Source organism: Diceros bicornis, chromosome 12 (assembly GCF_020826845.1).
Source record: "Diceros bicornis minor isolate mBicDic1 chromosome 12, mDicBic1.mat.cur, whole genome shotgun sequence".
In the NCBI taxonomy this organism is placed as follows: domain Eukaryota; kingdom Metazoa; phylum Chordata; class Mammalia; order Perissodactyla; family Rhinocerotidae; genus Diceros; species Diceros bicornis.
The window spans coordinates 17,537,670-17,560,985 of NC_080751.1; the positions used below are offsets into that span (position 1 = coordinate 17,537,670).

General features: G+C 47.3%; 1 protein-coding gene across 2 annotated transcripts; it reads right to left on the minus strand.

The window, feature by feature from the left end:
* Positions 1-9,037: 9,037 nt before the first annotated feature.
* NAGK (N-acetylglucosamine kinase) lies at positions 9,038-18,613 on the minus strand. 2 transcript variants are annotated; one of them, XM_058550991.1, is made up of 10 exons: positions 18,153-18,603; positions 16,239-16,323; positions 15,996-16,094; positions 14,998-15,139; positions 14,067-14,177; positions 13,236-13,348; positions 11,679-11,766; positions 10,618-10,715; positions 10,027-10,105; positions 9,038-9,364 (listed from the first exon to the last, which is right to left on the minus strand). In XM_058550991.1, exons 1-10 carry the CDS (start codon positions 18,179-18,181, stop codon positions 9,174-9,176), a joined length of 1,035 nt encoding a protein of 344 aa, XP_058406974.1. In that variant the 5' UTR covers positions 18,182-18,603; the 3' UTR covers positions 9,038-9,173. The 2 variants fall into 2 exon arrangements, with proteins under 2 accessions (XP_058406974.1, XP_058406975.1); XM_058550992.1 differs by lacking the exon at positions 14,067-14,177 and having other exon boundaries at positions 18,153-18,613.
* Between the last annotated feature and the right edge of the window lie 4,703 nt (positions 18,614-23,316).

Here is a 23,316-nt window from a genome sequence, read left to right on the forward strand (position 1 = left end):
ACTTTCATTTGGAGCAGTTTCCTATTATTATTATTAGCTTTTTGAGTTAAGGAAATGATAATCTTTTTATTCCCCTCCATCAGGAATGTTCTGCTGTGTGTGTTTAAACAAAATAAGCTGACCAAGAAAATCTAGGTGTTTAAGAATGCCCTTCTCACCCTGCTGTATACTTACCAAGGGCAATGAACACCTGGAGAACTACTTGTCAAGTCTTTTAAGCTAGATGGGAAGAGAGATGAGTGGAAGTAGCAGGTGTTGCAAACCAGAGTACGCAGCTCAGCTCCCCAGACTCCTGGGGGTTTCCTGCCATGAACTGGGCTTACCAATGGCCTGCCAAGCCCGTGTCTCCCTACCTTGAACCCCATTCAAGAAAACAGAGACTTAAAGTACTGGTTTATGGTAACTCTTTTGATGGTTGATGGAAGTTGTAAATCGGAAGGGGAGGACTGTGATGGTGATTGAGACTTGAATCATTCATTTACTCTTGGCCTACTCTTAAGCCTCTGTTTACAGCTACCATCAAACTCATTAATTACAAGGTAAAAGAGCACTAGGGTAGATTTGCCACTTTGTCCCTCAGGGTATCTAGTCCCCTGTCTCCTTTCCACTCCAACCATACTCTTGTTTTTAAGGAAAGATATTGTTACCAAAGGTATATGAGAGCTTTGGCCATCAGCTTTTGGCTTCTCTTCAGGCTGGAGAAGTCATCCTTGAATCATGTTAGTTGTGTCTTAAGTTTATTTTGACAATTAATTTTTTTCCAGCCCCATGAAGACTTTGTCCTCTTGGTATCTTACTTCCCTTAGAAAGGTTTTTGCACTTTTACCAGTAAATATGTTTTTCAGGACACTAGCAAGAAGCTCTAGTCACAATATGGATGCTTCTCCCCACCTTACAGAATTATGCAAGAGAACTTAAAAATGGCCTAGGAGAGTGAGTCCTGCTTGACCCAGGTGACTGTGTGATCCACCGGAATAGTTTCAGCAATTATAAAATTTTGCCATTCCCACACACCCAGCTTTGCAAGTTTTCTAGGTGGGGCTCTCTGGGTATGTTCCTTTTATCTTTTCTGCCTGTAAGTCACAGGAGTTTTTGTTGATACTCGTAAGGAACTAAACTGGGCACCAGGAGCTGCCTTTGTGTGATAGAGATGCAGGTGGCAGAGTCAGGTCTAAAAGAGAGCCTGTCCAGTCCTAGTGATTCTCCCAGGACGAGGACTTGCAGAGGCCTGAGGAGCACAGTGGCTTCTGTGTGACTGCTACTGTGTTGTGTGATAGGCATATCAGGAAAAGATCATGTAACTTGAAATAAAGTCTGTGTAAATTCAGTATGTGGACGTGGGACAGAGGTTGGAAGGAAAGGACTAGGGTCTGGAAAGCTTAAGAATTTTTCCTTTTTCTTATGAGCTCCCTTGTTGACTTTTTGAACAGCCCCAGGCTAATGTCTGATTTAAAATACAAACTCACATCTTTTCCTCATTTGGGTCTATAGGATGGCATCATTTGAAAAGTGACCTTCCTTGTTAGGTCACATGTCATAGGAGAGTAGCTTAGGGAGCTTGTATTGCCAGACGTGCACATTACTTCCCAAAGCCTCTACCTTGAGAGAATGGAACTTGTAACTCATTTTCAGGAAGGGCTGTGAATAAAGAGACTTTAATCCAGCTTCAGCTTTCAGCTGGGGTTGTTGCCTCTAATAAGGAGAGGGCCTTGGAAGTGCAGAAATAGAGGTCTGTCTCTTCTGTGGCTGCTTTTCCTCCTTCAGTCTCCATTAGCTTGTCCAAGCTCAGAATTCTAAAGGCTGTTGGAAATGTGTTGGGATTGCAGAAAGAGCCACTTTCTAGACTGTAGGTGTCTCCATCACAAAGAGTACAATGGAGTCTTGTGTGGCTCCTGGTCTGGAAAGTCCTACAGGGGTTGAGATCGAGTTGTTTCTTCATCCTGAACAAGGCTTGCTCTTCTGACACCAGGATAGGCTAAGATGTCAGGTATAGTCCAAAGGGTTTGTCTTTCCATCTGCTGTGGTCTCCCATTTTGGATGTCAGACTTCAGTATGGTTTCACAGGCATATTTGGTCAGGACTAAGAAAGCTTCCTGCCAGATGAGCAGTGGACCTGAAGGCTGGACCTTCCAGTTCTCTTCAGACAGGGTGTGCTGACTCCGGGATCAGGAAGCAGCTGGCAGTGTGACCCTTTTTTAATTATAGGCTTGTGCTTCCAACGGTTCCTCTTGTAGCCCAGCTCTTTTCTGCATCTATTTTATGTTGTGAGGTGGGAACCCAATTGTTAACCAGATTACAGGCTCAGCTTTAGTTAGAATTTGCCAATTCCTTAGCAGAAAATGCGTGTGGGTCTTGTTGGACTTTCACTGGGGAAAGTCTGGGAGCCCCTGTCTCAGACTTTTCTCGTAGGAGAGGTTCTGGGTGCAAGCCAGGCTGGACACCTTTACCCTTTAAGGGTGAGGCTGGTATTTGTAGGTGATCATTTTGATGTTGAATTTAAGCCACTACCCTGTTGAAACTTTTTTTATTGGCAACTGGAAATTTGAGAATTTGCACCGAAACAGAATATGTATTTTTAACAATTGCCAGTTCTGGCTGGTCCCAGTATTAGTTTATTAATGATTGATTTCTGAGTTTTGTGATTATTGGACTCTAAAACTCCAAGATGAAGATCGTTCTCTCTTGCTCTTCAAGGGGAGGAAAATAAAGGCGATGCCTTTTCAGTTTCTCTTGGCCCTAGAATTGCAGCAGAGCACTGGATGGGTAGAGCCCAGGCCTGAGCGCCTGCAGCTTTGGGTCTGTGGGCCAGTTTCTGACTGCAGCAGTTGACTTTGGGGATCATATAAGGTCAGACCAAAAAGGATCGTGAGGAAAAGGCTGGACCTTTAGTTTCCAAAGTCAGAACAGCTGGGGTCTCTTTAATTAAGGCTATAATGCTAACTATGACTTAAAAAATGTTTTTAGTGAAATACTAACCAGCATTTTTCAAATTGTGTATTGCTGTAATGTCAAAGTTTTGTCTCGATTTTGGAGAGGCCAGGAAGTAAGGAGGTCACTCGAATACTCTGGCAATTAATATATGTCAGACCGGAAAGATGTGTGAAGAAGTAGCCAAAGGAAACAACTTGACTGAATCTTCTTGCATTAGTGCTGCTGCAAACCCCGTGTAGAAACATCGTGGGGAATCTACCCTACTGTGATTGGAGGGGGCAAGTGTTCTTCTAGAAGGGTCCCAGCATCACAGGTTACTAACGTTTCTTGGTTTAGGTGATGTTGAGGTATGGGAACAGGCAGAGACCTGAAAAATTTGACCAAGACTTGGAGATGTCTGCCTGTTGGGAAAGACTGTATATCCCCAGCCACTCTCTGGGATAATGCGAACCTTGTTAGTTTGGGAAGTGTGTGGAAAGAACAGGAGGATTGACCCGGATCTGGTATGCTTCAAGAACCTTGATCTCCCCCTACCTCTGCCCACAGTTCCCCATGTGAATCAAGTTCCCCCTCATTGTCCGCAGGGATCAATAGTTCTCCTGACCCCACCCTGTGAAGTATGCAGAGTACTTCCTGTGGCCACTGCTCTACTGCCTTGTGAATTTCATCCACAGACTTGGTTAGTCACAATTTTGAGAGGTTTTTGTTTTCCCTTTGTTTTTAATCTTCTGTCTTTATTTCTCCCATCTTGAAGCTGCAATTGGTGACAAAGAATAGGGGAGTAGGAGGCTGACTAAAGGAGACATTCAAGTTTTCCTGCTTGGTACTTGGCCTTCAGCCCTCACCATCCAACCCCCTACTGCTGTCCCCAGTCAGTTTAGTTTTTAGAGGGGATCATACGAATAGGACAGCTGAGTATGGTACACTGATCTCTACAGGGTGTCAACCAAGAGATTCACCACTCTACTCCCAGGGGACAGAAGAGAAATCTGCAAAGGGACAGGTGCACCATCTTTATTCTAAAAGAAAAAGCCCCCTTAGATTTTGTCACTACTAGGAGTCTCATTTGTGAGATTTCTTTCCCAATCCTACCTTCTTACTGACTACCTTTTATTTCAAAATAATGAAGAAACATTCTAGGCTGTTTGCTATAAAATAGTACAGTGTTTTCACTCTGTAACTCAACACTAAGTGATAATCCTGCCCTGTTGATTGTGAACTTTCAGGAATGTTTAATGCTTGATGGGTGGTTTGGGAGGCAGGGACTTTTTTTTTTTTTTAAACAACTTTATTGAGGCATATTTTACATATCAGAAAATTCGCCCATTTCAAATGTACAATTCAGTGATTTTAGTAACGTTCCTGAGTGGTGCAGCCATAACCATACTCAGTTTTAGAACATTTTCATCGGCCACAATAAGATCCTTCATGCCCATTTACATGATAATCCCTGTTCCCAGCTTTAGGCAACCACTAATCTTCTGTCTCTATACATTTGCCTTTTCTGGACATGTTATCAATGGAATCATACAAAATATGTTCTCTTGATTCTGGCTTTTTTCAGTTAACATATTTTTGAGGTTCATCCATGACATGTAACTTGTGTTGGTAGTTTGTTCCTTCTTATTGCTGAATAGTATTCCATTGATAGATAATACAACATTTTGTTAGCAAGGAGTCTTTTAAACTTGGATTTCAACCTCCTGTGGTCTCAGTGGAACTCTCAGAACATAAAACTCATAGGGGGAACTGCTGTGCATGTCAGAGGAACTACTTATCAGAACCAGCTTTGTCATCAGAAGCTCCACATGAGGAGCCTGAACTGCTGCAGAAATTTTTATGATAATTTTGCAACTTCTTTTTTATAAGGAATTTTTGTGCTGTCTATGTATCAGGACTTTTGAAGCATCTGATAATTTAATAGGTATGAGCATGTGTTTGAGTGGACAAGAAAGTGAAACCATCAGTACTATGTTGGGTACTTTTTCCTCCTCGACTATGGATAGGGGGATCTCTGAACTTTTGAAATACAGTATCGTCTCCATTACAAAGCTGAACATGTATTAACGGTCGTGCTGCCTTTGTGGGACTGATTTGAAGGGAAGGAGGATGTCCAGCAGAGGAAGTCAAGAGGAGAAGGGGAGTGGAGTTGTGGAAGAAGCCGCCCCCAGAGGGTCTGTGCACGGCCCACCCATCTGTTGGTGTGGACGGTGAAGTGCTGATGGGGTCCTGGGGCAGCCCAGGTCTTGACTTTGGACCTTTATCCGTTTCACAAGTGTTTAAAAGCTGTTTTTGTTCCTTTTTTCCCCCTAAATAAACATTACATGGTAGTTATTTAATACTTTTTGGGGGAGGGGCAGGGCTTTAAAATAGAGGAAAATAATTTTCATAAAAATATCAAAAATGGAAAAAAAAGTTACTTTTTAAAAAATTTGCTATACAAACCAAATGGCAGCTGTTGAAAATCTCAATAAAATGAGAATAAAATGCATTTGCTGGGATTGGGTCATTATATATCATACTACAGGGGGTGTATGTGTGTGTGTGTTTGTGAGACATTTTTTATCTCAAGATGGATCGCAGTTTTAGTTGCATAATTTTCCATTCTATATAGTGTTACAAAATAGTATAAATGCATTGGCTTGGGAGTCACAGACCTGGGTGAACCCCACCTCCACCACCTGAACCTCAGTTTATTTGTAAAGGTGTGACACCTCCCTCCTGGGGCTATTGTGAAAATTAGACCTAATTTAATTTCAAAATACTGCCTGGCACATACTAGGCACCTAATACGTGGTAGCAATAGTGGCAATAATGTGTACAGCTTTGAACAAAGAGGTGGTAACAGGAAATCCTTGAGCTTGAAGGGAAATTAGATAGCTGTTATTTTCCTGTTTCTAGGCAAAACTGACTCACCTACTGAACAAGTTTAGAAGCCTGCTAGGTACCAGGCAGTGTCCTAGGTACCAGGGCTACTGGGTAACAAGTAGACGTCGTCCCTGCTGTTGGGGAGATCAGTTTCGTAATTCGTACTTATTTAGTTTACCCCTGACTTGAACCTCCCAGTGATTCCCTGATGGGCTTTATCATACAGTAAAAAGATCATGGGACCAGACCGTGGCCCATGGGTTTTGCTTTGAGTGCTGTCATTTCTTTGCCTACTTCCTAAAACCAGAAAAAAAAAATATGAGCTGACTTGTCTATAGCTTTTTGAGATACTATAGTTATGTATATACAGGACCTAAACTATTCATATCCTTGAAGATGTGAATGGTGTATGCATCTTAAAAATTTCATTAAACTTAATTGAAGTATGTTACAGAAAAGCTCAGATTTTTTGCTTGGTTTTGTTGTTGTGAGGAAGATTGGCCCAGAGCTAACATCTGCCAGTCCTCCTCTTCTTGCTGAGGAAGACTGGCCCTGGGCTAACATCCATGTCCATCTTCCTCCACTCTACATGGGACGCCACCACAGCATGGCCTGACAAGCAGTGTGTTGGTGCGCGCCCGGGATCCGAACCGGCGAACCCCGGGCTGCCGCAGGGGAGCACGCGCACCCAACCGCTTGCGCCACCGGGCCGGCCCCAAGCTCAGATATTTTAAGGGTGCAATTCCATAAATTTTCACCAACTTTCAATTGGTATAGTGTTGAGTGTACTAATTTTCAATCCTTACAGCACCCATCACAGCTAGAAGACATGCAGTAAGTTTGCTGAATGAATGGTACTGAGGAGGCTGTGCTGTTCATGAGGTCACACAGGTAGATTAAGGCAGGGCTGGCCTCACTCAAGTCCAGTTCTTGTTCTAAGCTCTTGTCACAAGGCTGTTACAGGCTCAGATGAGATGAATATACATATCTCCAATGCCTTGGTAATACAGAATCCCATTAATTGCTCCTGATATCTTATTAGGGACAGAGATTATAAGTTTAAGATTAAAGGGGAAGAAACTCATCAAAAATCATTTATGACTTTCTGCAATGCAACCTCTAATAGTCTCACTAACTGGAGAATAAGCTACCTCATCACATCCCCTTTGGCTAAAGGAACCAGGAACACATCTGACCTTGTGCACTTGAACATTGCCTGCATTTTTTCAGCTAACATTTATTCAACACTTATGTGCTAGGACTAAAAAATCAATCAAGATGTGCTCCTTACTCTGTTCTAAAACCTCCACTGTCCAATTGGAATAGGAGAGCCTAGACAGTGGTAAGGAAGAGTGATGGCTGTATCCTGAAGAACTAAGTAGGTCTCTATAAGCTTTTCACCAATCAAGTTTTAGATTCTAAATCCAAAATACGCTTGGTCCTGGTCCTGAGATTATGTAAAAAAAAAAAAACTTCTCCTAAGCTCACTAATTAGTGTTAAGACTATGAGATACAGCACAGGCACCTCCACTGTGTCCCTGTTCTCTTTGCAAGCTTTTTATCAGATGTGTTGAAGACTTGCTGCGAGTTGGAACCCAGTGGTTTGGACCATAGCTGGACGTGAAGATGGCTGGCTGTCCGTCAGAAGGGACTTGGCCTGAGTTGTAATTGCTCAAAGCTCCAGCTTGCTGTATTGGGCTAGAGCTGATGGGATGAGAGCTGGTGTCATTCTGTTCCACACTGTGAAATAACAGTGTCATATGACTTGGGAAACAAGTATCCATGACCCCTCTGGGGCCTAATCAGAACTCAGAAGCTGTAGGGTAGATCTCCCTGAAGTGCAGATCCTGGACCTCTGCAGCAGAAATTACCCAAGGTATTTAGTAGAAATGAAAATTCCCCATCTCATTATTGACCAATTGAATCAGACACCTTAAGAGAGGGGGAGAAGACAGAAATCAGAGTTTAAAGCCAGCTCTAGAATAACTGATACATATAAGTTTGAGAACTGACGCCCAGGACATGACCCACGCCTTCCAAGAGCTTACACCCTCAACACTCTAGAGGCAGCCACTGTGGATCAAGACTCTGTCTTGGGGCTGGCCCCGTGGCTTAGCGGTTAAGTGTGCACACTCCGCTGCTGGTGGCCCAGGTTCGAATCCCGGGCGCGCACTGATGCACTGCGTCTCCGGCCATGCTGGGGCCGCGTCCCACATACAGCAACTGGAAGGACGTGCAGCTATGACATACAACTATCTACTGGGGCTTTGGGGGAAAGAAAAATAAATAAAATTAAAAAAAAAAAAAAAAAGACCGTCTTGCAGTCTTCACCAAGCAGCATGGGCAGAACAGAAAGCTTTGGGCTTGTCGTTACCAATCAAACCACAGTATCCAGAGGAATCATGTCTGCTCTTCACTTGTGTTCATCGTTTCCAGTGCCACACCACAAATACAAAGTGTCACCCTGTAACCAGAGCCAGGCTAGGAGTTGCTAGCAATAGGTAGGCCACCTAGTCGTGTCAGTTAGCTTTCTTAGATCTCAGCCATCCTCATAACCTCTCAAGAACTCATTCATGTGGAAATACTGCAAAATATGCTGTTTATCTGTAAGTACCAAATCCAGTGAGGTAAAAATTCTCCCAGACTAGAACTGTACCCTGTCCCCTAAATCCTAGTGGGACTATTGGGAGAGGGTGTGATATGCCTAAGGTTATTCTTGGTGATGTTTTTAGTTCCACTGAAAATGGTCGAGCAGGGGGCCAGCCCCATGGTGCACTGGTTAAGTTCGGTGCACTCTGCTTTGGCGGCCTAGGTTCATGGGTTTGGATCCCAGGCGTGGACCTACACCACTCGTCAGCCATGCTGTAGCGGCAACCCACATATAAAGTGGAGGAAGACTGGTACAGATGTTAGCTCAGGGCTAATCCTCCTCAGCAAAAAGTAAATTACTTTTAAAAAAAGGTCAGGCAGGGTTCGTTACCCACTTTGACAGGAGAAAATTGGGGTCACAGGTTAACTGGCAGCCGCATAGCATATAATTATGCTAATGTGGGGGAGGGGCGGCACACAGATAAATTATCTGCCCCACTGCATGGTGGGCAGATGGCAGACCATGGGTCAAGCACCCAGGGGTGGGGCTTTAAACCTTGGGCTAAAACCATTCCTGAGCTCTCTGGAATACGGCTGGCAGGTGCACTGAGGATGTACACAGCAAGTGTGCTTGATAACACAATCCAACTGGGGAGTGGGTAAAGTGCGTTTATTTTCTTCTATATGTGTTTTTTTTTTTAAAAAAAGGAAAAGGAGAAAAAGCCTCCTCCTTCCAGCCCCCAATGTCCACTGGGCTTGGAGGGGGTGGAGCCAAGGCCAGCCCCCTAGGAGAAGGTGTAGGAGTAGAAGGCAACGGCATTCGTGCTGTAGTCCATGGGGAGGAGGTGCCCAATGTGCCTGGCCCCTAGGCTGGCCCCGCCCAGGGCGGAGGAGTGCCGCAGCTTCATCAGGGTAAAGCTAGAGAAGGAGCTCTGGGCCTGGATCTCTCTGCCCTGGGTCAGCGCCAAAAGGAAACCTGGAGAAAAAGGACAGAGATGAGAGGAAACCAGCAGCCTGTGGTGGAGACCAGGGAGGAGGAGGGGACAGAGGGAGGGAAAGAAGCAGCCCAGGCCCTGAGGCATTCCTGTGGAGGTCCTAGAGGGGCCCACATGCCAAATCCCTAACAGACAGTGCACCAGCGTACCTGAGCCCAGTAAGAGCTGTGTGGTACTGGGGCCAGCAGCCGCCGAGCACCAATGCTGGGAACTCCAAGGTAGCAACGGGGGTCCTCAAGCTACTTCAGAAAGTCTAATGGAAACCACACAGCCACCTGAAACAAGGCTGCAAGGGTGAAGAAGGCACATTTCGTTCCTTCTGGCTAGGATTATGCTGACTAGGGATGTCACCACATGCTGGTCAGAGCTCTGATTTTAAGTAAGATTCATCTTTAAAGTGGTGCTTATTTAATAAATCCTTTGGAAAAGAACATCTTTTTAAGAGTTCAAGGAAGCTGGATGGGACACTGAAAAAGGCTCCCTGGCAGAATGAAGGTTGAGGGCCTTGGCCTGAGGCATCAGTGGCCTATCCAGGCCTCAGGGGCCAGGTCCTCCTTGGGGCAAGCAGCTTTCCTGGGCCACCTCATTTCCAGCCCCAGCCCTCGCCCTTGCCTGTCATCTCCTGCCCCCACCCTGTACTTACCTTCCTTCAGCAGCTCCCAGCTCTTCCACACAGAGCCCACACACAGGATGGGGAGGCCAATCTCCCCTTGGAACAAGACCTGCGGGAGAGCAGAAATGGATGTTGGGGGCGACAAAGCCTCTCCAGTGCTGAAGGAGGTAGTTTCTTAAGACCAGCCCATCCTATCTTAGTTACTCTCCCTCTAGCCAAGAACCAGAAGGTGGACTCAAGAAAAGAAAAAAAGGAAGGAAAACAGGGAGATTCATAAAGGCAAGGGAGAGAAGGGAAAGGAGAAGGGTTAAACAACAATACAGAGGAAGGAAAGAAGGGAGGGAAACAGACAGAAACATGACTGAAAAAAAGGGCACAGCACATGCACCACATTAAACCAATTTACCACACATAAATACAGATTACGGACCAGCCAGAGGGGAGGCACTGGATCAAAGAACTTTTTTTTGTTACAGACTTTCTACAGCATTTTTCTCATACTCTAAGTTCATTTAAAATCATATCCAATTTACAAAGTTTGATGGGACAATCTCAACTCTAATGGGAAAAGGCCAAACATGGCCCAAGAGCTCCCAGCCTTCATTTCCCACCTCAACTCACCGGGTCAATCTCAGGCAACACTGCCACAACGTGCCTGCCCAGCATCTCCCCAGCCTTCCTGAAGATATAACGGGAAAGGGGATCTCCCTGCTGGGCACCTGCGGGAGGAGGAGCGAAGGGAGCTGGTGAATACCCAGGAGCTGCCAGTCTCCAGTTATTTTCTCTCTGTTGCAGGGCAGCAATAGAGGGACCACCTATCGCTAACAGACGTCTAAGTCAGGAATGGATGCCCACCTCGTGGCATGTGCGTAAGGAAGCCTCCAGACCTGCTTCTCCATCCTTCCTCCCCCTGCCCCAACCAGGTACTTCCACCCTAGGAGGGGTGTCCTGTAGAGAGGTAGCTCATTCCAGGCGCTTGGGAAAGGCAGCCCCAGTAGAGAAGCACACTGGCACCTGCTTTGTATCCACCTTACACTGAGTTTTTGAGTCTGTCCCTGAAGGTCTCTCAGCTCTGGGGACACAGGACTCTACTTGAGCAGCTGGCTGGTGCTCCTGTTGGGGCCCCCACCCACCTCCAACAGTCTGCTGTTGGTCAGACCCTTCCCAGCTCTGCTCTGACAGGGCCTCAGTCCAACAGGATCTAAGAGGGCCCTAAAATGCCCTGAGGCTGCAGGAATCCAGATTAAGGGAGTACGGACCCCAGAGTGGAGAAAGAGCAATGTGCAGACACGCAAGCCCTACGGTTCAGCTTCTCCTGACACCCAACCAAATATGCCTGACCTCTTCATGATCTCCTAGTTCTTTAGGTATCATTAGTTTAAAAAGAAAAGAAAAAGTTATAGATTTGCCCAAAGGGCAACTACTTCATAAATTTCTCAGAAACAGACATACAGCCTGCACAAGCCATGATAGCTATCAAGAAGAGAAACATAGGTCATATAAAACAATTGTCATCATAACCCACGTCCTTCACCTGCACCCAAGGCCCACGGTGGCAGAGAACTGAGGTCACTCGGTCAAAGGGAAATTGGCTTCCAGTCCCCCTCTGAACCCTACTCCACCCCCTAATTAGGGCAGTCTGGGGAACAAAGCCAGATAAAACCCTGCCCCGCCTCCAGTACCTTCTGCAATTTTCCGGCAGAACCCAGCAAACCTGCATTTATCAAAATCCCTATAAAGGTGGCTGAGGATTCCTAGCCGATCTGGTACCTGAGAAACAGAGAAAGGGCACAAGATAGTCATCAGAAGCAAAGGAAAATTCCCCATCTGCTCACCCAAATTGGCCCTCCTGATGTTTTACTGTTGGAAAAGCTGGAATGTTTGTTGTTTTAAGCTGTAGCGAGTACAAGGATTTGAGATTTCTCATTTGAGGCAAGTTCTTTGTTTCCCCAACATGGACTCCATTGCTCCTTACAGACTAGCCTGGATGCAGCAGAGCACAGATCTGTGCTCACCCAAGTGTGTTCTCCAGTTCCTTGAGTTGTTCTTGAAAAGACATCTTTGGTTAAAGGAATCTAAGAACTTTCTCCCTTAGAGAGTCACAATGCACATTAGCAAATTAAAGGCTCTGAGAAGTCCTGACCCAAGAAATCTATTTGTTTCTCCCAAACTTATTTGACCACAGAAGGTCCTTCTTCCACCCCAGCAAACTTACACACCTGTAATGCCTCTGAAGGTCCTGAGGAACCAGTGATTGCCCAGAACACATCACTAAAATGGAAGAAGTGGGGGCTAAAATTTGAGCACCCACAGCAATGTATTAACCATGTTATACACACTATCTCATTTAATCCATGCAACGACTTTATAAGAACAACTAAAGGATAAAAAGAGGGACCGGTAGACATATTAGTGAGGTTTAGAACCAATCTGCTGAGTCAGGATGGCTTAACTCCCCTTCCTACAGCAACTGCTATAGAAGTGATTTCTCTTCCTGGTCCCTCCCTATTCCTCACCGTGGCCCAGGCCAGAGCTCTCCTTTCATCATCAATCCCTGAGCTATGAGAACACAGGTCCTACTTTCCAGCATCTCTAATTTCCTTCCTTGGCCCATGTTCCAGCTCAACTAAGTGGCCCTCACTCAGAGATGTCCATCAAATAAACTTATCTTCCTTCTCCTCTCCCACCTTTTACCTCTAGTCCAGCTAAAAGCAGCTGTTTCCTAACCCACTACAAATGAACATGGCCCAGACAAGAAGGCCAGTCAATCCCCCCAATGCCCTGGGTAGGAAGCTATCCCTCCCGAAGAACTCTCCTCGCCCACCTCTTTAACGCATTCTCCTCTCTGACCCATACAGGCCAGCAGCAACTCACTGTCTAACACCTGCTCAGACTTGACCTGCTGTCTCTGTGTGTGCACTGTCTCCTGATCTCACCCTGCACTTCTCATTACAGCCTAAAACGGCGTCTGCCTTCACCTCCCAGCAGGGTCTACCTGCGCAAGAATGATGTCTTATCCCCAGCCTACCCCTTCCTCATGCCTGACACCCTCCTGGAACACAATGCCCACATCATTCTGAATCCTGTCCTCACCTATGACTTCTCCATCCTCCAGCTCTGATCCACAATTGCACCTCAACTTCCCTTTGACTCACCCAGTCCTCCCTTGCATTCACTCCTGCTCAGTCTCCCACTGCCCTATCCCAGGTGTGCATGCTTACTGGGGACAGGGGGAGTACCTGAAAATAGTTGAACATGGCCTGTTTGACGAAGCCAATGTCATGAGGAGCCGCCTCGAGGTTGTCAATGGAGTCAAACACAATTTTCACTGCTTGGTGTGCAATCCAGTAGGCTGCGGAGAGCAGAGAGGGCTAAGATGGGGCAATCTCCCCGAGCTCACAGGGAAGGAAACCCAGACCTAGACAGGGTTAGCGATCAGCTTGAGTATTACAGCAAATAAGGTGTCCCAATTCCTAGCCTGGGGGCCTCTAATTAAAGTGTCTCTGACTGATCAGCATAAGAGAAAGCTGGAGGGGGAAGACAGAACAGGTGAGGCTGTGTCACACCAGCTCCTACCCAAAAATAAAACAAGGTCAGTCAGTTGTCACAGAAACCACTAGAGTCACTGCCATGAGCTGGACCCCAAGAGCCCCTATGAAAACGTACACCTGTTCCCTACAAAGAGGTGATGGTGGGCGGAGCCTCTATACCTCTTTCCCACTAGCAGACTGGTACAGTATCTCCTGGCATCTGAGGCCTTATCCTTCATAGTGTCAACTCTTCCCTAAGGACTCCAAAAGTCAATACAGGTAGGCAATAGCTATCATGCTGAGGCACGAATCTGGATCCTGGGTACAAATCACTGCTGAAGAGCAAGACCAGCCACTAGTCGAGCATTCACATCTCTATGATCTCTCAGTCATTATCCTGTACTCGCAACGATCAGATTCAGAGGCTGTCCCCAGAGTCCCAAGGGGTTGGCTGGCTGATAGTAGGGGAGAGGAAGATGGAAAGATGCAGGAAGGGAAGAGTCCAAGACCCTGAGCCAGGCCCAGCTGGCATGAGCTCACCTGAGCCCTCGTCCCCCATCATGTGGCCCCAGCCACCACAGCCGCTCTCAGAGCCATCAGGGTTGATGAGCCTGCAGTTGGAGCCTGTCCCAGAGATGAGCACGATCCCACCTGGGGAAAGGGCACAGGAGACTCAGTGTGGCCAAGGCCTTGCACAGAGCACAGCTTCCGAATGAGGAAAGAAGGAACAGAATCCAGCCCAGGGGAAAAGGGATCTCCACCCAATCTTGTAGAGAAAACCAAGCCTGGCTAGTCTCCCACCTGAAGGTGGAGGGCCTGGGTCTCAGATAAACTTCAATCACATAGAGCCCTTCTCTGGGGGACAAAAAGGAACATGAATCTGTGTCTCCTTGCCCAGCCAGCCTTCAAGTGATGACCCGCTTTACTTGGTACCGACTATGTGCCAGAGACCATGCTAGCATCCTGTCCACACAGTGATACTCACTCAGTACCCTAAACCACCTTATGAATACACTTGCCCCCATTTTATAGATGAGGAAACTGAAACTCAGAGAGTTCCATAACTTGTCCAAGATGATACAGCTGGCAAAACAGGAGCTGAGATTCAAATGCCAATTCCATGATACCAACGCTGTTCACGCTCCTATTAGAGCTCCTCCCATTTTCTTCTCAGCACTTACTGCTTTCCCCAGCTAGCCTCATCACTGCACTGCCCCAGGGTGCCCTGATCTGGAACAGAGTCATATGTTTGACTCCATTCCTTGCTTCCCATCAAGATACCCTTCCTGCCCTCCCTCCTGTCCAGTCCTTGCTCTGACAGGGACTTATGCTAATGAAAAGAATTGGGGTGAGGGGGAGTATGATGGAGACTGCCTTCCAGATATTTGCAAGACAAGTTCTGCCAGCTACATCTAAGGGGATTTCCCCATCAGACCAGTTCTCAACCTCACCCCTCCCTCCACCTCCTCACCATCCGGCGTAGCTGTGGCGATGGAGCCGGCGGCGTCGGTGGTGATTAAGTAGCTTTCACTCAGGTAGGGAAATCGGTCCCTCAGCTCCTCCATCAGGATCCTCACCGCATCCTCCTGCTCCCCACCGCTCAGGGAGAGGCCCTAGGCCACGCGGGAGGTGAGCGAGCGAGCGAGCAGGGCCCCAGACCCAGCTCCTTTCTCAACCCCCTCCCCTCCTGATGTCTGCCCCCTGCTCTCTACATCTGGGCATATCCTGCTCAGCTAGCCCCAGTCCTTCTTCCACCCCACATAGTGAGCCATGAGAAGGGTGTGGCTGCAAGAGCCTGGCCTGGGAATCCAGAGAGAGGGGATTCAACAATGCCAGGTTTGGAGCTTGGGAGGACAATAGTGCCCCAACAGCAAAATCAGGCAGAGGAGCAAGTTGAGGCGAGATAAGATGAGACAAGACAAACCCCATGAAATACACAGCGTTTGGCTGTGTATGCAGAACATCTCACTGAGGACATGTCCAGAGAGTAACCAGAGCTAGAGCAACTTGGGAGGAAGGTCTGAGCTAGGAATAACAGCTAACATTTAATTTTAAATTAATTAAATTTTAATGAGTGCTTATGGGTCAGGCTCTGTGCTAACCACCTTGAGATGTACCATATTTTATTTTCCCAACAACTCTGAGATAGCTACTGTTATCTGCATTTTCCAGATGAGGAAACTGAGGCTTAGAGAAGGTAAGTAACCTGCTTAGGGTCACAGAGATGTTGAATGACAAAGCCGGGATTCAAACCAAGGGTTCAGTGGCTCTCCAAAGCTCTGTGCTTTGCCAATCCTTGTGGCTTGTAGGTGACAACTGAAGCCACAACAATAGATGACATCATGTGAGTTTCCAGACCAGAGACTAAGCCCTCAAGACCTTTCCCCCTGCAGTCAGTCACTTGTCTAGTTCAAACTCGCTGTCTCAATGTTGCTGTGACTTAATTCTCAGGCTTTACCCCAGACTCACCAAGCTCCGTAGAGGTACCAGAGGATCCACCCCTGCTTTCCGTTTGGCCCTGTTCACCATCTCGTTGATCCTCTCCAAACACTTGTCTGTCCCGATCAGCTGGCCCCAATCAAGGGAAGGAGGAGTTACAAAGACTTGCATGACCTACAAGCTGCTATATGAGCCCCCAGCCACCACCTTAACAGGAGTTACAGAGAATAAAACCACAACCAAGCCCAGTGGTCCCCTCAGTGTGGCCTTTACCCAGTGGTTTGTGCTGAGTCCATCCGCTTCTGCCAGGATCTGTCCATCCTCTGAGAGTAAAAGGACCTTGGACCGTGTGCCTCCCCTACAGAACACAAGGGGGCACTCAGTCTTGCTCAGAAAAACCTGCAGAAACAGCTAAGCTTGTGCAGTACTTTTCACAGGCAGAGCCCAGTGTGATGGAGACAGCTTCAGCAAACCCAATCACCGTTCCCAAACCCAACCTCTGTGGTTTGGTGTCTGCTGTGCTCTTGGACTGAAACACAGTTCCTGCGTAGCTTCCCTTGGGGATGTCCTACTTATCCTGCAAGACCCTACTTATACATCACCTAGTCCTTGAAACCTCTGATGTGTGACCCACCCCTATAGTTCCATTAGTTAAGCCATGTCAGTGCCCCCATAACTCTCAAGGATTCTCTGTATTAAGAGTGTGTTTAGTTGTTTTCCTGCCTCTTGCTAGACTACAAGCTCCATTAGGTTAAGCTCCAGATCATTTATCTATCCTCATGCCTAGCACAGGGCCTGGCACAGGCAACACTCAGTAAATGTGACTAAAGAGAATGGCACATCTCTCTGCTTCTCTTACAATAGCTAAAGGCTGCCTTTCAAGACTCTGGTCCGGCTGCAAGGTCTTCAAGACACCCTTGTGAGCAATACTGACCAGATGACACGGAGAGTTTATACCTACTTAAGCAGCTAAATGGTCAAATGCTTATTAGTGGGGGAAAAGGTAGTTTGGAGGGAGGTCTGTGGGGATGTGATGTATGTTTCTTTATTCATTAGTACTTTTAGGACTACCAGAAGAGGACACTGAAGACCTGCTGATCATAACTCAAAGATGACAAGAAGTTTCAAGGGATAGTTAATGCATGAGGCAGCAGATTCAACATCAAAAGAATCTCTTGACAAACTGGAAAAGTGCATCACATCTTACACATGAACCTAACAGGGATGAATGCAAACTCCTGTACTTAATTTTTTTTAAAAAGTGCAATAGATACAGGATGGGGGAGATCAACCTTAACAATGTGAAAAAAAGACTGGGGTCCCTGAGTCAGCAGTGAGATGTGGCTGCCATAAAAGTGATCCAATCTCAAAAGTAAGTGCCCTGGCTGAGACAACAGCCACCCTCTATCATGCCCTGATTTGACACACCCTGATTCACAGAACGTTGTCACTGGCTGGGGATTTGGCGATCATCTCCTTCATCCCTCTTCTCACTTTACACATGGGGTAACTGAAGCCCAGACAGGGCAAAAGTCTTGCCCATATTCAAATCGAGGGGAAGAGCTATTACAAAAAGTCCAGTAGACAAGCTTCTGAGCAGGAAAAATGCAATAACAGAGGGTTCGATCTAGCGTGAGGACCCTGGAGTGCCGACAAGAATGGAGGGGTTTCAGACAGGCTAGCATTCTGGCTCGCAGCTGCTCCAGCTCCCAGATACCCTCCAGCAAAGATCTTTGTCCCAGCTACCACCACACTCACACTCACACTCCCCACCCCCTGGACCTGCAACTTTACACCTGACACCTGTTCTGCAAAACTCTCTCTGGGGTCGCGAATAGGGAAAAGGAGCTTCTCCAGCGGGGGACGCTGGAGTGGGTCTTTCGTGGGAGAAAGGGGCGTGGTTCCGCCGTGAAACACAAAGGAGCCCCCGGGGTGTGGCCGTGGTACACGCAGGTCCCTGCAAGACACACGCCCATGCGCTCAAGGGCACCGCCGCGCGTGCACACACCCCTCCTCCGCAAGGCCTCGCAGCCCAAAAGGCCAAAGTGGCCAGACCCTGAGGCGGGAGACCACCAACCTGCCTGTGGCCGGGCCACAGCCTTCCCTCCGCCCCGCCCTTGGACCCACGGTGGCCCAGGCCGCTTCCAGGCCGCCCCTCCCGGACTGCCTCTGCCGAGCCGCACTCACCCCTCCACACCCCCGTAGAGAGCGGCCATGCTGCTGCTCCCGCCGCCGCTGCTCCCGCCGTTTGCTTCGCCCCGGCTGGCGCTTCCCTCTCGCACGCCCGCTCAGCACCGCCCCGCGTCACGTGAAGGCCAGCACGGTCCACCGGATTCTGAGGACGCGTGCGCGGGGCGTGGCGCCGCGAGGCACAGCCTGCCCAAGCCGGCCCCGCCCCGGTGAGTCCCCGGCCTGAGCGAGTGCGGTCCTCAGCGGCGCCTCCGGACCCCGGCCAGCCCCTCCCCACCTCCTGGACCCTGCTTCCGGAGATGGACACCGGATCCCGAACGGAGGACCCAGAAAGGGGTGTCCGACTGCGGCCCTGCCCGCCCCTCAGCACCCGGAAGTTGCTGGCAGCTCAGCCTGGCGCATGCGCACTCCTGTGAGCCACGTAGGCTGTCGGTGACGGCCAATGATGCACGGACGGCAGGACCGCCCACGGGGGTGTGGGCAGGGAGAGCTGCGCAGGCATGTTGGGGCTCAGTAGGTCTCCTGGAAGAACTGTAGTTCGTAATGTTTAACCCAATACCTGCCCGGCGATGGCGGGAGTTACACGTGCACACACAAACACCCACTCAGACTTCACCCTGTACTCGCGTGAATATGCGTACCCGGGAGTAACGAGAGGCGGGCTGGGGAAGGAGCCAAGCCCCCCAGGCTGGCCTTGCAGCCCAGCTTGTACTACCCGCCCCCTGCAGTTCCTTGTGGAGAGTATTTGCGGGGACATGGACTACCGGGCAAACTAGCAGATACGGTTTTACAAGCCTGTTGTTGCCCTCCAGCCACCACCCCGCTCCTCTTCCTTACACGGGGTCGGAAAAGGGAAAGGGAGCGCGAAGGGGGAAAACACTGGCCAGGTCTGGGAGTCAAACTGGGGCTCCTGCCGGCCTCCGCGGGCTCTTCCGGGCGGTTCTGGGCCCGCGAGGGGCAGCTTCGTGGACCAGGAGGCCGTCAGCTGCGCTTGGCATCTCTTCGGGAACTTCAGCCTAGGGACAGGTTCTTCGCAGGGCAGTTCTGAAGCTGGCCTGTCCCCGACTCCACCCCCCCACTTGCCTGCGGTCTTATAGAGAAATCTTTCGCTAGGAGCTTCTTTCCTTGATAGCCAACTGGGTCTGGTTGTGCTTCGACGTGAACATTTGCTGTATGTGAGCCTCTGGTTGTGCTTCGACGTGAACATTTGCTGTATGTGAGCCTTTTAAGCTAGAAGAGAGGAGTCTTTTCCTTATTTCTTACCTATTTGGGACGCTGAAACACTACAATGTAATCCCCAAGAGTAACTAAAAAGTAAATGACAGAGTGGCCTCGTGGTGTAATGGTTAAGGTCGCCCGCTTCCATTCGGCTGTCTGGGTCTGCCCGTCTGGAACCTGTCCGGAGGGGGGCGCAGACCTACACACAGCTCATCAAGGCATGCAGTGGCGGAGTCCCATATTCAAAGGAGAGGAAGATTGGCACAGATGTTCCCTTAAGGACCATCTTCCTCAAGCAAAAAAAACAAAAGAGGAGGATTGGCAATGGATGTTTGCTCAGGGCCAATCTTCCTCACCAAAAAAAAAAGTAAATCACTACATGATAGAGAATATCAGAGACAGCAGTAGGTTTTTTTTATCCTCATGTCAACCTGTAAAAACAGAAACCAGTTTAAGAGGCAAAGCGTTGATTTGGGATCAAAGAATCACAATTCCGGGAGCACAGATTTAGAAAGAAACCCAAATAGTGTCCTGGTTACAGGAGAGGGGGCTTAGGGTTTTTATGGGAAAAAGGGAGGATAAGGTGAGTTGTATTAAAGAAGAGTCCATTGGTGCTGGATAAGGTAAGGCTAGGTTTGTACTTCATAGATTGGCTTGAGGTTCAATCATCAAGGCTTGTACTTCAGTGAAGATTTGTCCTTCATTGATTGATTGGGTAGCGATCAGGACATGAGCAAATGCCAGTTCCACTAGTCTTGACAAACAGGATATTCTTGTCCTTACTGACTTCTTTGGACTCTTGGCGGTTTGGTCCAGTTTGGAAGATAAAGAAAACAAGATGTGCAAGGCAATTCCTCCGAAATGGCTGCTCTGGCTCTATTTTAATATAGCTCCACTCATGTCAACGTTCACATCCACCTATATCGTTTACATCCATAGCAATCAGAGCTGGAAGGAGCTTAATCCAACACACATATTTTTAGGATAATGGTACTAATAGATTCTAGTGGGATTAAACTGGGCAGAATTTTTGGAGGAGAGGAGATTGTAGGTGGCTTTTGACAGAATGTGCCTTTTTGTGCACTAGTGCAGTGAGCCTTGGGACCTATATGTATGATAATATTCAAGTTTCCCTTTGTATTCCTTGTTTAGAAAAGGAAGCAGGGCCGGCCCCCAGGTTTAGCGGTTAAGTGGGAGCTCTCCGCTACCGGCGGCCCGGGTTCGGATCCCGGGCGTGCACCGACGCACCGCTTCTCCGGCCATGCTGAGGCGGCGTCCCACGCACAGCAACTAGAAGGATGTGCAGCTATCACATACAGCTATCTACTGGGGCTTTGGGGAAAAAAAGAGGAGGAGGATTGGCAATAGATGTTAGCTCAGGGCTGGTCTTCCTCAGCAAAAAGAGGAGGATTGGCATGGATGTTAGCTCAGGGCTGATCTTCCTCATAAAAAAAAAAAAAAAGTTTTGGAAACCGTAAAGTACTACACAGATCTTAACTAATTTTTATTTACATTACTAATTAGTGTGTGCTAACACAGTAGCCACATGTGACTACTGAGCATTTGACATATGGCTAGTTCAAAATGAGATGTGCTGTAAGTGTAAAATACACTCAGGATTTCAAAGATGTAGTACTAAAACAGAATGTAAAAATATCTCCAATAATTTTTATATGAATTACATATTGAAATTATGGAGATAGTGGCTTAAAATTACATATTATTAAAATTAATTTTGCCAGTCTGTTTTTATCTTTTTTAATGTAGCTCTTAGAAAATTTTAAATTACACGTGTGGCTCATCTTTGTGGCTCACATATTTCTATTGTGCAACACTGTTCTATATCTTGTCTCCTATTCATCCAGACCAGGATATTTCAAAGTCACTGAGTGCCTGTTTATGAATAAATAATGGCACATGATTGATTTAAAGAAGAAAATGACGTTGAATAAAAGATTAATAGTACTTCTATACATTTGTGTTGTACGTTATAGTTCTATAAAGCTCTTTTATGTACCTTTATCTCATTTGGTCATTTTAACAACCCCATAAAAATATCAGAGATTTCTAACCACATCTTACAAGTCAGGAAACTGAGGCTCTGAAATCAAAGTAATGAGCCTAGGCTGACACAAATGATAGATGTTGCTTATTAGGGATGTGGGCAGTTACTGTAATGGGAAGGAAATAAAGATGTTGCAATGCAGGCAAGTGTTAACGTCTATCTAGCCTTGTAAAAGTGTATTGCTCCTTTGTGCTGGAATTGCAACATCCCACCTGCTGCACACTCACGAGGTTGGTAAAATCCTCTAAGAATCTGCAAGCCACATTCTTGTTCTCTGTCTTCTCCACTTTGTCCCCATGACTCCAGGGAGGCCATATTTCCATTGCGGAGGGGAGGACAGGTAATAGGGACAGTGGAAAAATATCTTCCCTTCTAACTCCACTTATGATTTTGAGGCAGAGAACTTTGGGATCCAAGGTCCTCAACAGGTTTTGTTGACTTGGTTTGTGAAATCACAACCATATCTGTTTTTACTCACCACTATATTTCCGGGGCTAACCTTAGTCTCGGTACTATGATAGGAGGTCCATAAACAGTTTTGAGAGGCCTTATAATCGATAAAGCACTGTACCACAAACAAGACAGGTAGTAAATGCTCCACTGTGAACTAAAGAAGGGAGCAAGCAGATTCTACGGCAGACAATTTGCGGAACAGATTGGAGAGAGAAAGATGTTTGGAGAAAATAGAACTGAAATTGTAAACAGGAAGCAGGAGTTGGGCAAGTGGTCAGGGGATTTCAAAGGGATCTTGCCCTAATCTGTCCTGCATTGGGAAGTTGTCAGTACATGTGTGACCTCAGCACTGTGCTTTAGGATAATTAATCTGTCAGGTTCCTTATAGCAGGACAAATGGGAGGGAAGAGCCTAGAGCAGGGAGACATTTAGAAGGCTGGGGCAATGGCCCAGGCAAGAGGTGAACAAGGAAGGTGTAATGCCAAAACGGAATGTAAAAATACCTCCAATAATTTTTGTATGAATTACATATTGAAATGATAATATTTTGGAGATAGTGGGTTAAAATTACATATTATTAAAATTAATTTTGCCGCTCTGTGATAACGGACAGGGCAGAGCAGAAGTCACGGGGAGGGGATCCAAGTGGAGGGCCATGCTGACCTCTCCCTCTGTTGATCTGGGATGAGGGCAGAGACAGAGGCTGGAGTTGAATTTCCCACAATGAAAGAGAGAGTGTGAGGGGCTGCCTCACTGAGGGTGGAGGTGGGACTCTGAGGCTGGTAGCTATAAAGCAAGGGAAGGGCTTTTCCAGGCCTACAGGACCGCTAGAAACAACCCAGAAGGGGCGGGAGCCAGGGTTGGGGGATGGCACAGGGGCCCCAGAGTGCAGAAGCAGATGTATATGATGGACTGTAAACAGTCTGCTCTTCAAGTCTCCTTAGCCACGTACAGAAAGAGAAGGAAAAGAGGGACATTATCTGCCGTTGATCTGAAGTGGTTCTGAGAAGCATGGGGCCTTAGGCCAGGGCAGCAAACCCAGAAAATCAGGTTGGTTTATTCCCTTTTCCTGAGCGTGTGGGGGTGTGTGTGTGTATTATGTATGCATGTTTTGTCTTGTGTTGATCTGTATGTAGATGTGTACATATTTATTTGTGTATTTCTGTGTTGTAAATACACCTTGGCAATTTGAAACTGTCTTTGTATATGTTTCTAAGTGACTAATGTGTCTATAGTACATGTATTTGAGATAATATCTCTATGCATTTTTCTGTACTAGTGTATGTACAGAATTAGAATTTCAATTCTTAAAGGAACCTAAGCAATCCTGCATATCTAGGCACCTTTGAGCAGGTGCATAGATGCATAAAGGTAACTTTGCTGCGTTGGCTGGACCTGGCTTACACTAGCTCACGAAGAGCTAAT

Coding starts and splice junctions, on each gene's coding strand:
- NAGK (XM_058550991.1), bottom strand. CDS start 18,181: ATGGCCGCTCTCTACGGGGGTGTGGAGGG. Junction 15,140..15,995: donor TGGTACCTCTACGGAGCTTG/GTGAGTCTGGGG, acceptor CGCGTGGCCTAG/GGCCTCTCCCTGAGCGGTGG. Junction 13,349..14,066: donor GATGGGGGACGAGGGCTCAG/GTGAGCTCATGC, acceptor TGCTCTCCGCAG/CCTACTGGATTGCACACCAA.